The 14,900-nt window shown below is 38.1% G+C and overlaps 2 protein-coding genes across 2 annotated transcripts; one reads left to right on the top strand and one right to left on the bottom strand.

Annotated features, from left to right (window-relative positions):
• The first annotated feature begins 1,720 nt into the window (after window positions 1-1,720).
• On the top strand, window positions 1,721-8,367 carry LOC135083195 (cell adhesion molecule DSCAM-like). Its single transcript, XM_063977929.1, has 8 exons — window positions 1,721-1,763; window positions 1,981-2,141; window positions 3,032-3,221; window positions 3,713-3,830; window positions 4,706-4,881; window positions 5,505-5,618; window positions 7,138-7,215; window positions 7,599-8,367. Exons 1-8 carry the CDS (start codon window positions 1,721-1,723, stop codon window positions 7,625-7,627), a joined length of 909 nt encoding a protein of 302 aa, XP_063833999.1. The 3' UTR covers window positions 7,628-8,367.
• A 2,124-nt stretch (window positions 8,368-10,491) lies between these two features.
• Window positions 10,492-14,652, bottom strand: LOC135083272 (phenoloxidase-activating enzyme 1-like). Its single transcript, XM_063978013.1, has 4 exons — window positions 14,459-14,652; window positions 13,170-13,356; window positions 11,795-11,970; window positions 10,492-11,084 (listed from the first exon to the last, which is right to left on the bottom strand). The coding sequence occupies exons 1-4, from the start codon at window positions 14,526-14,528 to the stop codon at window positions 10,699-10,701; spliced, it is 819 nt and encodes a 272-aa protein (XP_063834083.1). The 5' UTR covers window positions 14,529-14,652; the 3' UTR covers window positions 10,492-10,698.
• Between the last annotated feature and the right edge of the window lie 248 nt (window positions 14,653-14,900).

Genomic DNA, 14,900 nt, shown 5'->3' with positions numbered 1-14,900 from the left:
AGTGGGTAGTTCCCTGCTGCTAGTCTGCCAGTGCGTGGGCATACCGCCTCCTAGGACGGTGTGGTACCACAAGCAGAACATCATCACGCACCATCCCAGGTTCACGAGGAATCATGATGATAGTTTACTTATAAATAGTAAGTATTTTTATTACTAGGTAGTTATAAAATCTTTGGCTTAACCTTTTTGGCTTTTGAATGATGCAATGACTAATAAGCAAATAATTTTAATTTTAAGTAATTACTATCTATCTATATAGAAATGAATACGGCATAGACAATAGAATGTAGTCATGTGATGTTCACATGCTTTTCTTAAGCTTTTTCAAAATTCACAACAATTCCTCTAAATGTTTTTAGAGGTGTACTATTTTTCTTGTTATAGCATGTTGAAATGACCATGTTTCAAGTCTCAACCTAGAAGTACCCCAGAGGTTTCTAAATCCAAATTCAAAATACAGTCACACGACGATTCTACTTCTTCGATTTCAGTTCATCAATGTAGCGATTAACCTTCCAGATATAGACCAGTCCCTGAGCGGCAACTACACCTGCCTAGCCAAGAACTTGTACGGGTCAGATGCTGTGGAGTACATAGTCATAGTCCTGCCCTTGCCTGAAGCACCCATCCTTCGGGCGACCCCGTACAAAGACTCTATATTGGTGGAATGGGAACAGCCGTTTTATTCTGTCAATAATAAAAGTTTGGGGCAGAAGATTAGTAAGTATTCCGTTTTTGTAACCTCCATTAAAAAAATCTAGTGTAGCAGGAAGGCGCTGGACGCAGGCCGCTACCAATCGGGCAACATAGAAAGCATTGAGGGAAGCTTATGGTTCAGCAGTGGACGTCCTATGACTGAGATGATAATGATGATGATGAAAGCCTCCAATTGCCAGAGAGTTGAACTTACTTAATCTGAAAGTCCTAGATTCAATTCCATATTTTGAGAGAGAGAGTCTTGATTACATTCCACACTATTTCCAAAAAGCATACTCCTTTTTCTAAGAAAAAAGAAACATACATTTTTCGATGTTCCCGATCTTTGAAGTTATTAATAAAGATCGAATTCCTTTTATTTTTAGATTAATCTCTGCAGTCAAAAGAACCAGCAGTCTTCTCTACTACGAGTACGACAATATCAATCATAGTCATCATAATTTTTATTTGTCCTAATAAATAACGTAATTATTTTTATACTTTTTAGTGGACGAAGGTGGCTAAGTTTTTGAAGTAGATTTTTTAAACGCAGTTTTTTTCCCACAGCTTATAGTCTAACCTGGAAGGAATCCAACGGTCCCTGGCAGGAGGCCTGGCCAGCCAACAAGCTGCCCAACCTGTCTGGGGTCCAGAAGCATGCTCTAACAGGCCTGAAGTGCGGCACCAAGTACTCCTTGAGGATCACCGCCACGAACAAAGTGGGGACGTCGCAGCCAGCGTATTTGGACGTTAGCACTTTGGGAGGAGGTAATTTTTTGTTCATTTGTTATAGGTAGTTATTTGTTACGGAGAAAAAACACATTAACCTCCTCCTTTTGTTGAAGTCGGTTAAAAGAAGTTCTCTCTATTATAAGTTACTCGTATGTCATATTTTTGAGCATAAAAACTAGTACCAAAATAGATGGACCTGAAAATATACTGGAGGCGAAAGATTCTAGGAGGAACCCATCACAATCAAATAAGCGACATGAAATCGCATGACGTATCGCTATTGGTAACACGCATGGTGAAAAAAAAACAGATCAAGATTCAAGTGCACTGTGCAAGTGACAGAAGCAAATGAATAATTAAATTTAAAATTTTGCGGGAATATTATAGCTAGATGGTTTTCATCTGGGTCTAACTAAATAAATCCACCGTGAAATACTTAGTTTCTTTCTCCCACAGATTCAGGTCAGAAAAAGTCATCAATTTAATCCATGCAAATGGGCTTTTACAAAGCGCTTTTGCTGCTTCTTTAAAAAAGATTTAACTTTCCGCCAGGTCCAATACCTCCTACCAGCAACGAGTGGCTGTGGAGCAACAGCAGTCATATCCAAGTACAGCTGGCCGGCTGGGACGACGGCGGCTGCGAGCTCACCTCCTGGGAGGCCGAGTACCGCCCCCTTGGGACCAGGGGGTGGATACGGGCACATAATACACTGGTAACGAGTTTTTTTTATATATAGATCGTTTCATCCACGAAGATGCGCCCCACCATTCTTCTGCTAATTTTTGAGTGTTATCGGTACACGCTAAATTATCCATGAGTGCACACGCACACTACAATATGACGCTCGGATTGCTCGAATCAAACTCCCCGCACCCCGCGCGACCGAGACCAAAAATTGGTGGGGCACGACTTCGTGGATAAAACGATCAATAGTTTAGTTTCGTTTGTTCGTTTCTGCCAAATGACGGCCACTGCTGGACAAAAGGCCCAAGGATTTCCCCAACAACCGATCCTGCGCTGCCCGCATCTATTTAGCTTAGCTTCGTTGAGATCTAAAGTGATGAGGAGATCCGTAACGAATTAAAGTGGCTGACATAGTCCTGGATCAGCAAGTTGAAGTGGCAATGGGTTATGAATATAGCATGCAGAACTGACAGCTGATGGGACAAGGTTCTGGAATGGAGGCCACGTAGTCGTCAAACGTAGCGTGAGACATCCATCCACATTCCACATGGTGGACAGAACACTCTATAGCGGTTGCAGAAAGGCGCTGGATGATGATCGATCAACCAGCCAGTCTGGAAATTATGATGATGAACTGGTTATGTAGAGTTTATTATCAATCTGGATCTCTAATCATGATCAGTTTTAGTAAATTTTAACCTCTCCTATGCTTTGTCTCATATCTGTGCAACCTCTGTCAACTGCTTTGTCTCAGATCTAAGACAAGACTACTTTGGTCATTTTGAAACATCATTTGAAAACCGTAGCAGTTGGGGGTGCAGTTTTGCGCGGCTCAATAGCACGCCAAAGGTTAAAGTCTTTTAAAAATGTACCAATAGCGGAAAGCTACAAGCTTGAATGTCATGACATTTCTTCCAGGCTTACACCAACCTGCCTTCGTGGGGTCTTCCAAGCCTCTACCAGTCCAAGAGCCCGTCATACAGGACCGGGTCCTTCGCCATCGGAGACCTGGCATCTGGAACCTGGTACCAGGTCCGGATCACCGCTGTGAACGAGGCTGGAAGTGTTACCACTACGTATAGTTACGCCACGAAGAATGAGGATGGGAGTGAGTTGGAATTCTTTTTATTGATAGACATTGCTCTTCGTTCGTTCAGTTAAGTCAAGTGACGTCCACTGCTGGACAATTGGACATAGGCTCCTAAGGATTTGTACGACGATCGGTCGCTACCCGCATCCAGGTACTTCCCGCGACCTTCACCAGATCGTCTCTTACACCAATTCCAGGGCCTCCGTGGTGCAGTGCTCTCAGTGACTTAACTCTTTCGAATCAAAGGATCTATATTTTGTAGAGAACGATTCCTGTGCGATGTCGAGATCGTGAGATTATAAATTTTTACGTTGCTTTGCCTGCGTGGCATTAGGAATAATGATTTTGACTATTGGTGAAACAATTTTTGAGTTCAGTAAGTTCCAGAGTTTGCCGGCGTGGCATTTATAGGTAATAATGATTTTTATTGGTGAAACAATTTTTGAGTGCACAGAGTACTTCGCACAAATTAACTTACAAACTTTACTCCTGTAAAAAATATTTTTCAGGTGAGATCGGGCCTCCGTCTGACCTGTTCGACCTGAATATGCTAGTCATCATCTGCAGCTCCATCCTGCTCACGATATGCCTGCTGAGCTGTATCTACATCCTCGTCAAAAGACAAAGGTAATTATTTAATTAGATATTCATTTATTTTTGCATGATCTTCAAGATCCAGGGACATTGGAAGGGTCACAGGAGTTATCCACTGGAAAACGTAAGCCTCTACTTTCGTCCTCAAATGTATAGGCCCATGGGTCTGTCTAAAAATTGCTCTCCCCTGGGCCAAAGTACCTTCTCCTAGGCCAGGAGTACGCCCGTGGTGCTATGTCAGAAACAATCTGAAATTTTATCGGAAATCGATTAAACTACCCTGAAGTAGGTAATGAAGTCGTAACAGATGACGCGTGTCGTCGCGCTATTATTGAAATAGCTTCTGTTGCCAGCGTCACTTTGTCTGTAGAAATACACAGTAACCAGATGTCACGGCAACAAGTCGCCAGCTGCTACTAGTAGGCTTTGAAACTGTACCTTTAGGCTATGTTCAGATGGCAAAATTTTAACGCGCGTTTTCAAATCGCGCGACTAGACATCGTAGTATTTACATACGACCGATTGCATGAGCGCGCGTTGACGCGGCGCTCAGAGAAAAAGTCTCTAGACGCAGGCGATCGCGCGTTGACGTGCGCTTTGACAGCTATGTAACGTCTGTTGACTGTTCAGTGTGCTTACCATGAGCTTACGTTAGGTGTGATCGCTACATACTCGCTAGCGAGTACGTAAACTCAAGGTAAGCATACAGATGAGCGCGCGCTTCCATCGCAATAGCTTCTTCCACGTCCATTTTCTAAGCTCTATCGAAACAGACTGATGAGCTCCTCGCAACGCGCGTCGGCGCTTGTCATGTGAACTCTTTATAAAAATTCCGCGTTGACCTGCGTTAACGCGCGTTACATGTGAACATAGCCTTAGAGTGCTATTGATCTCCAAATATTTCCCAGAAGCGGCAACCTCACCGAGTACCGCGACTCCATAACGGTGGACAACAAGTCTGAGAGCGGCAACTTAACAGCCAACACGTCGCACACCAACCTGGCCAACGCCAAGGAGACGGCTCTCAACGCACAGAACAGGATATACAGCGCGCCGCTGCATTTGAGGAACAATAGCAAGCATGGTGAGAAAATATCACGTATTAAGAGTTTTTTTTAGTTTGACTTTGAAAACAATCTACCACGACGACCACCATCCTAATCCTTATTATAATGCGAAAGTGTGTTCACCTATTTTAATCTATCTAATCTAATCTAATATAAATAAAAATGAATTGCTGTTCGTTAGTCTGATTAAAACTCGAGAACGGCTGGGCCGATTGAGCTGATTTTGGTTTTAAAATGTTTGTCGTAGTCCAGGGTAGGTCTAAACGGTGAGCAAATAAGGAAAAATTGCGATGGCTTATTTATTGCTTTAAGGCGGAACAGAGTTCGCCGGGTCAGCTAGTAGGTACATAAAAATTGGAATAGAGATAGTTTGAATCCCGGGAAAGAACATAGGATAGTTTTTATCCCGGTTTTTTAAAGGAAAACTCGAACGCAGTATGTCTTTGTCAGATAAAAATTCGCGAAACCGTGGGCAAAAGGTCAATTTGTATCGGAATATCATATTATTATGCTTACCCCTACACACTCATACTACTGAAAAAAATTAAAGGAAAAAGAGTACAGCAAAGCAATTACAATTTAAATTGCACAGTTTTGCAACGATAAGATAGGTCCATAGAAATGATATTTGTTTTTTCAGAACTGTACGAAATAAGTCCATACGCTCAATTCGCGGTTGGTTTCCGCACCTTTGGGCATGTGGAAAACCAGGACATGCCCAGTCGACACAACAAACACGCGAGATATGATACAGGTAATAAATAAATAAATATTTAAATTACCTAAGTCCATTAATATCTTTCATCGTCATCAGGTCATTTACGCCCGTATTCACAAACGATGTTTGCCTAAGTGTAGCAGCATATCGAACGCACAGCATTTAATAAATAAATAAATATCCTTGGACATTTTACACTGCGCTTCTAGTCCCAAACTAAGCAAAGCTTGTACTATGGGTACTAGACAACGGATATAAACATTCTTAAATACTTTTTTTTTTGTAAATACATACTTAGAAAACACCCAGTCCAATACAAACAAATATGTTCATGCACACAAATGTTTGTACTGTGCGGGAATCGAACCCGCTACCTCCGGAATAGTAGTCCGTTTCGAACCACTACACCAAACGGCCGACTAGAATAGAGCTCTGTGATTGATTGTGTGTCACCCTGTGCGTCCACGCGTGAAACCTCATAGTAATGTTTGTGAATATGGACGTAACTCTCCACTGCAAGAGCACGATCCTCTCCAATTTAACAGAGACAAATGGAGGAGTTTGACATTTTACTCCCCATCCCTGGCCAGACGGATTGGGGAGGCATACAGGGTGGAAACGTTAAGTGATCTCACTCGATTATTTCTTAACTATACAAGATATTAAAAAACTGGTTACTGATCCTGAAAGTGCTTAATGAGCTCTTTCAAACGGTACCAATAATAAGTTACAGAATAAACTGGATCTATCTGAAAATTCAATGTTTCCAGCTTCCATACTAAATGTATGCCAGACACACAATATTAGTGTAATTTTTTTAATTTAATAATAAATACTTAAAATAAACTCGTAAATTGTATTCTTATTTTAAATTATTAATGAAAAACATTGGTTTTAGGCTTTACTTGCTATAATATTGTCAAGAGATGAGTGTCATGACTGTGGTAGTACTAAATGTATGGAAGAAGGAAACATTGAATTTTTGGTTAGATCCAGTTTATTCTGTAACCTATTATTGATACCATTGGATAGAGCTTGTGAAGCACTTTTAGAATCAGTAATCAGTTTTACGATATCATATGTAGTTTTTAAAATAATGTGACTTTACCAAATGTATGGAAGCTGGAAACATTGAAGTTTCGGATAGATCCAGTTTATTCTGTAACCCATTATTAATACCGTTTGATAGAGCTCATGAAGCACTTTCAGGATCAATAACTAGTTTATTGATATCTTGTATAGTTTAGAAATAATCGAGTGCGATCACTTATCGTTTCCATCCTGTATATCTTCCATAGTCGCCTCTGACATCCATGAGAAGAGTGGGGATGTGGTCCTATTCCTACTACTCTATCAGAATCAGAAGACTGTTATTCGGCCGATAGTTGAGTCTTCTTTCAATTTGTACGAGGAATCGGCCGATACCAAATCGGTGTAATGTTCCATACCACGTTTTACTGATTAACCCCACCCAACTACATCAGCGGAAACGTCTATATTATACGGGGTGTCTAAATGCTAATTAATAATACAATACACACCATTTTTGTTACAGAGACCAGTTTTCAAGTGTGTTCTGAGTCAGAGGACAGTGATAGTATCTCTAAGTCTACGTTGAAGAGTGTTCCAAGAAGTAAGTAAGGGGTTCCATACCAAATAGAACTCTTTTATTAATCTCCGTCGATTTTTCTGTCTGTATTACGGGCTTTATCAAAAGCTGTATATTAAAAAGCATATTTTGTAATTAACTGATTCATCAACATACAGCTCAAACCCCTTGAACGAATTGCGCTGAAAGTCACCTAGTTGTTATGTTGCAGGCGCCCGGATTTTTTTAAATTCATCCCATAGGGGGAAGAAACCGAGGTCCAAATTTTATATAATATAATTAAGTTATATGTATAAGTACTTACTCTAATACATATTACCGATAAACATCTCTATGATTTTAAAGTGCTTAAATTGAATATGAATTAGCCGAATTGTGTTTAAAATTTGTTTTCCTTTTCTTTCCAGAAGTCTGCAGAACCCCCCACCATAGATAACTAGGCAAAGAAGTCTTGGATTTTTAAAGTCCAAGAATCAACTTTATTCAAAGGAACATTAGGATCAAGTTTATTTGAAGTTTATAAATTTTAATCCCTTTGTTTTGATTTGAGAACTTTATAAATTGTTTATGCCTTTAGAAACCTGTTATTTTGTATTTTAGAATCTTTAGATAGGACTGTATATAAAATGTATATAATTCTTAACTAGTTCACGGCTGGGCTTAACATTTAATAGTTTTTACGCTTCTAAGTACTCACTGCCAGTTGGTGCTTTTTTTTTTTACAAAATTTGAGTGTATTTTTGAGTCGTTTATTTTGAGTATAACTTTTACTGGTGAGGTACTTCATTGTTAATATTTTAATGCCTATTTAAAAGTTAGAATACTGTAAGAATACTGAAACTCTTTACCCAGCCAATGTGTCATTGTAAATATCATAAATGCACAGGATGTTTGAATAATAAATAGCTGTATCCTGTGAGACAACTTTCGCAAAGATAAAGATTTACGATTTCTACCAGCATAAAATTCCATGTTTACATTATTTATCAAAATATCTACAGCTGTCTGGTAGCTTTGTATAGTCTATGAGTAAATGACGCTATATCCAAATTGGGCAACATTTTTCACGGAAATCGTCAAATTATTTTCTCCCAAGATATTGCAATAGTTAAAACAAACACCCTGTAAAATCCGTCAAGAAATAATTCTATAATTATTTCAACTTCAACGTAATAATGATTACACTGGCCTACAGCCATTTTGGTGCCGGGGATTTAAGACCTGATTTTAAGTATGTCTTGCATGGCGATATCAAAAATGTAATCAGTTTTTCTCTATCAGCTCTAGTTCCCGAGATAACTAAAAAACAATTTTCACATTAAATATGTATTTTTATTAGCATTAAACACCAAGAAATTGTCTTTTGAGTGATTTTTTCAAATGAAACTTACTTGGGCAATCTCGCATGATTCTCCAACAGTAGTCGGTCATCATATGAGCGTCCCATCTTCCTTGGTAACTATTTTCCATTGATTTATGTCTTGGTGAAAACGATTTCCTTGTTCTTCGCTTAGTTCTCCTAAATTTTGTTGGAATTGATCTAGTTTACTGTTAAAATAGTGTAATTTTATACCTATATAACAGCCTAAATCTTTGAATTGAACCAGCACATCCTATACTAATTCTACATAGTTGTCAGCCTTATGCTTTCCCAGGAAATTTTGTACAACTGCTACAAAAGATTTCCACGCAAACCTTTCCGCATCGTTCATAGAAATCTTAAATTTAGTGGAGTCTTTTATTAATACAGTTATTTGAAGTCCATCAAATATACCTGCTTTTAGTTTTTCAGTACTTAAACTTGGAAATTTCTGTTAAATTAACTGGAAATATTGGCCATTTTCTCCATATCATAGGCACTCCAAGCTTCAAAAACTTACGTGTGCCTTTCTAGTATCTTCGCAGACGTTCAACCCACATTATACATACAATTTGAGGCACCTACACCTTACCTTTGTATTGAATTTCAATACCGAAGTAAGCAAAATACAAAAAATTTGCCGTGTTTTTGATGGTTTCACGCTGATATTTCAGTAGTATTCACCACAAACTTATCAAAATGAATCAGGATCGGTAACACAACATCTGGACGTACTATCCATAGCTAAATAGTAACATAAAATTTATCGATGTTATTGTAATAATGACTATTTGCGAACAAGACGGGAAAAAAACTAAAATGAGGGTAGTCGACAAACTAGAGCTGATGACTTGAAATAAAGTATGTCAATATATTGTACATTACCCATATTATCGATCGTATAAACAAAAAGACCTGCACCAAAAAAAAAATTTTTTTTTGCAGGCCTGTGTTATTATTGTAACACTCATAAGAGTTATCATAGAATGCGTTAAAAACCCGACTTTTTTCATGGTTAAAATTTATAGACATTATTTCTTGACGTATATTTCGAACTTTGCCTAGTCAAACTCATTATTGTGTAAAACATTAATAATAATAATTGTATGAGAAATATTTTGTAAGTTCGTGAAAAGAAAATGATAAAAAATATCTACAAGAAGACTGATTATTCATCTTAATGATTGTTGTTTGATTTCTATACAATTTTGATCTAGGATTAAAATAAATGTTAGATAAATTATGAGGTCCTTTATTTCAACTCTTTGCCGAATTAATTTTAACCTTATTATGTTGTGCAAGGGTACAAAATGCCCCACGACTAGGTAATTGCACCAAATGAATTTGAGTAAATCCAAAATTCCCCTTTCCCTGGGTTTTTGCAACTTTAACGCTACAAAAATAAAATAAAAAAGGTTTAAACAATTTAAGGAGAATTACGGAATGGGAAGTTTTACAGCACCTACACTATATTTTCATATTAATATGCGAGAAATGAAAAAAAAATCCGTTTTCAGTAAAATCGGAACTTTATTTTTATGGTTTAAGACATTTATTTCTCTAAAAGAATTTTTTATTTAATTTAATTTAATTTTTCGTTATCTCTTTCCAGATTGTTTACATGCTTCAATACAAAATTACACAATCGTTGTTTCCAAATAATAATCTAAAATTAGTGTTTATATAATACCGATTTTCCTCTACAACAATAAAGTATAGAATTCAATGTTAATTTTCCTTTTAGGCATTTGATACCTATAAATACCTACTGAATATTATCTCACATTGAACTAAATATCACAGGCTTATTTTAAAACTTGGTTAAACCAGAATATTAAAAGTAATGTAGTTTAAAACTACGTCTAATCACATCAAAGTTATGTAGGTACAAATTGTATGTAATCGAGTAACTTAGGTAACATTAGTTGATTAAGAAAACTGTTTCAGTTTTTTCATTTTTTTTTTCATATATTCTGACAGTAATGTCAACGTAAAACAAATAAAGCTTAATTAAAATCAACTGCCTATGTTAATATGTTAACATATTTAGGGGTTTTCTTTTTAAAGCTTTTTTTTCTAGTCTATTAGATACCATAATAGAACTACTTAATCAGTGCTTTTTAAATCCATTCCACCTTAATACAAATTCATTTGTTTATAATCTTTTCAATCCACTCCAAATGGTGGACAACACTAGTGTAAATCCCTGGGTAGCCTTTCGTTCCGCAAATAGTGTTGCCCGTACTAGTCACCCCCCACAATTCCTTCCTATTCACCCCCCAAGTGAGGGGTCCTCCAGAATCTCCCCTGCAAGTGTCAACATCCTTTTCTCCCCCTGCACATATTATAGGCTCTGGTAAAAGGAGGTGTTTATACGCTGATTTACACCTTGAGGTTGACCAGTAGGGTAGGTGGAGGTTTTTCTTGACGTGGCTGTAAACACCTTTGGTGAAATCTTCACCCCAGCCCGATGCTGTTAAAACAGCGTTTTCTGGAAGCTTGCCTGAAGGTAGACACACCGGTCTGATAGTATCTGTCAAAGAACAAAAGTAAATTAGGAAACTGCGGTATTAAACATTCTTTTCGATGTTTGAAATCAATAGAGCAGCGGTTCCCGAATGGTGGTCCGCGGAACCCTGGAGTTCCGTGGAAAGGCCGCAAGGGTTCCGTAAAAAATATTATCCCACGTTTCGTGACCAACGTTGTTCGCTCGCACCGACTTGTTTACGCACAAGGGAGGGGCAGGGCGTGCGGGCGGAGTAGTACGGGGGTTCCGCTAGGAAAAGTATAATCAATTAGGGTTCCAAGTATAAAAATTGGGAAACCCTGCAATAGAGATCGCAACCTGATGACGTCATAATCCCCAAACGTATAATGACGTCACTAATTTAATAATTTCAAAGCTACTGAAAATATTATAAACTATGCAGCAAATTGAAAAGCACCTCAAACAGGTCTACATTTTAGTTTTTTTTAACCGCTTGAGTCCCAGACGGCATTAATTAATGTCATAACAATTGATTATCTATTGTGTCTAGATTCGCGGGCCTTGAAGGATTAAAGAAGGGTGTCTTGTTATTAATGGTGTCAACTACCCAATGCTAATACGTTGTATTTTTGTCAACAAAACCGTGTACGATTTTTTTCTGTCTAACCCAAAGCTTAACAGACAAAGAATGCCCAATGGCATTAAGTTCGCCTTGTGACATTAAAGTATAAATAGATAAACAATCAACCACTGACCAGTATAAGGCGCGTCTCTCTCCAACGTCAGTATCGCCACATCGTGGTCCCTATCGTCGTAGAGCGGGTGCACTTCGATCGCAGCGACGTTGATCTTCACTGGGAGATGTGCGCACACGCCGTCTGCGCAGTCCACCGCTGTTGATAGGTCGTACTCGCCAAGACGTGCTACTAAGCTGCAATGGAAAAGGTATAATAATAATAATAATAACTATTTTTAAGATTTTTGTGTTTATAATGTTATGGGGGTTATTTGCCAACAATTTTTATTTTTTGATAATTAGGTACATTGTAAAAAGAAAAAATTAAAAATAAGAAAGAAAATTGAATAAAGAAATAATAATAATAAATCTTTGGACAATTTCACACAGCGCCAGCTAGCCCCAAAGTAAGCAACTTAATGCTTGTGTTATGGGTGCTTATATACTTTTTTTTTAAATACATAAATATTATACATAGTCACACCCAGACCCGTCACAGAAATTAAAATTCATCATTTCAATTTCTGCCCGGCCGGGAATCGAACCCGGGACCTCTCGGCATAGTAGTCCGTTCTGAACCACTACACCAAACGGCCGACAAAGGTATAGGTATCAAAGGTATAGGTCAGTTAAGAGCGGCTGTAATGATCAGTTTTATTTTTGGAGGTCGCATTTGGCTTTAAAAGGCTTACTACGTATGCAATGCGATGGATAGATGGGATGAGTTGTGCTGCGTAGAGACATACTTGTACGAAATGCCCTCATTTAAAAACGTAATAAAAAGCATTTCTATTAAGAAGACCACAGTAGAAACTCTGAGCATATTTAGCAAACACAGGAAAGTTTTATTACTACGTTAGCTTAGTTGTTAGACCAAATGTAGAGTACCTCTTGCTTCGTCACACACTTGACCACAGCATACGTTACGCACTTCGGTATATGACTCTACAATCGTAATTATAATGGAAACTTTTGGTTAAATTTTTATAGTTGTGTTGATGCAAGAGCTTTCATCCTTTGTCATACTAGCGTGTTACCAATCGAAGCTTTTATTTAAGTCTGAGGTGGAATTGTGTGTGTAAAGCAATCGTAATCATTTGACAGTTCATAACGTACGACAAAGTCAGTTAAACAAAGCGTTTGACAGTATAATCGTACGTTATGAACTGTCAAATGATTACGATTGCTTTACACAATTCCACCTCTGATTAGTGAAGTCTCATATTAACAACATTGATAATGTCATACTCCTAACAATAATGTTAATGTTGGAAATATTGTAGCCAGTTCCTCTGAAATTGAGTATTCCAGGTGAAGCATCTTCGACCTTCAGCCTGATCACCACTTTCCATTAATTTGCGACTTTATTTGAAGATAAATAAAAATAATCATACCTGGTAGGTTTAGAAGCTCCAACGCCCTTGTTGACGCAGTGCGCAGCCGTGAGGATATGCCGCTTCGAAATGAGGGTACCGCCACATCGGATGTCTGCGCGCGCGCCGCGTCGGTAGTACTCCAAGTGCACCAGCCAAGGCTCGTGATGGAGCGGGTTGGAGCTCGCTTCTACGCCGCATTTGTGATCTGGATATTGATTTAATTACTAGGATGATTTCTTGAATGAATTTAGAACCGTTTTATTGAAAGATGTAGAGTCCCTTATAAATAGCCGAGCGGGTTTGAGATCGCTTCTATGCTGGGTTTTGTGTTCTGGAGATGGTAAGACAATATTTTGTTAACGTATTATCTAAAAAAAATTATGACGATAACTCTACTAGAAGATTTCCTACGGAATGAAGAATGAAATGAAGCCCAGGTAGCCAGTTTCCTAAGCACTTCTTTTCAGCCTAATATTTTACAAATAAAAAGCTTCATACCTTTCTTTTAAATTAATTACGGTTAGTTAATTCATTTTAATTCAAAATGAGTTTAAAACTCCGGCGAGTAATGAGTAACTCGCCAGTTTTAAAGTCATTTCTTAGGGGAATATTAGGAATTTGTATTCCACAATTCATTCATTGATATTACACGCATGTAAATAACAACATGAATGAATGACGTGTATGTGACCACAACATGCACTATGTTTGTCTGGATTTCCCTGTCCAGGCCCATTGAGAAGAATTTAAGATACATTCATAGTTTTATGAATGAACCAAAACAATACCAAACTAATATCATAATCGATTCTTATTCTGATTTCATTACAATTATGATCAGATTAAAATCGGAAAATCGCAAAAAAATCAACACCACTTTAATTAGTTTTGGACGGTTTTGAGATATGATGCCGTTTGCTAGAGATTCGAAAGTCGCATCAACTGGGCTTCGAGGAACGTCTAAATGAAACTCACAAAAACATCAGTTCAGTATCTACAGTGTAAGTATGCTAAAGTTTTATGTTATCCTAAAAAGTTGCTAATTTTCATGGTTACATTCATGGTGATAGACCTTAACCAGGAGACGAATTTACACTCATTACTAAGTGGTGGTATCACAGTTTTGGGAAAGTAGTATTCTAATAAAATTAATCTATGAAGATCAACTATCAACCAGGAACTTAATTTAGTTTATCACTCAACCCACTAACTAAACGAGCGTATTACGAGCAGTAGCGCTGTCACACAGCTTTTCCAAATAAAAAACCTTTTTTGTCAAAAAAGAGTAAAAAATATTTCCTACTCACCATTTTTAGTCAAATCCAATACACTCCCGGCCACTGCTTCGCACAAACACAGTAGCACAAACAACTTCATGGTAGCGAATTCAAATTTTTGAATTAACCGATATCCTGACCTCGTCGTGAAGGTTTTGAGGATGATGTTGAGGATCAACTGTCAAGGCAGAGCCTTGTATAGTTGTCCTGTAGGTTATAGTTGTCCGGAGGACAGCTTGGGAGTGACCATTAGGACGGTTTGCATGTATTTATAATAGTTTTAGCACGCGTCCCGGCAGCGGTTCGGTTCACAGCGGATGCGGACCGCATGCGGCGCTTGTGAACGTAACGTAACATTTTTAACGCAATGTACATACGGTTGAGCTCATTTAAGCACATACCACGGCAGGTTTGGGTCCACTAGGGTAGTTTACTTGAAAGTTCACCATCATCAGGTCACTGGGGGAGCATG

The sequence above is a fragment of the Ostrinia nubilalis genome, chromosome 23, assembly GCF_963855985.1.
Source record: "Ostrinia nubilalis chromosome 23, ilOstNubi1.1, whole genome shotgun sequence".
NCBI classification, from domain to species: Eukaryota; Metazoa; Arthropoda; class Insecta; order Lepidoptera; family Crambidae; genus Ostrinia; species Ostrinia nubilalis.
Note: the sequence above shows the minus strand (reverse complement) of the source record. Positions and strands in the feature narration are given on the sequence as shown.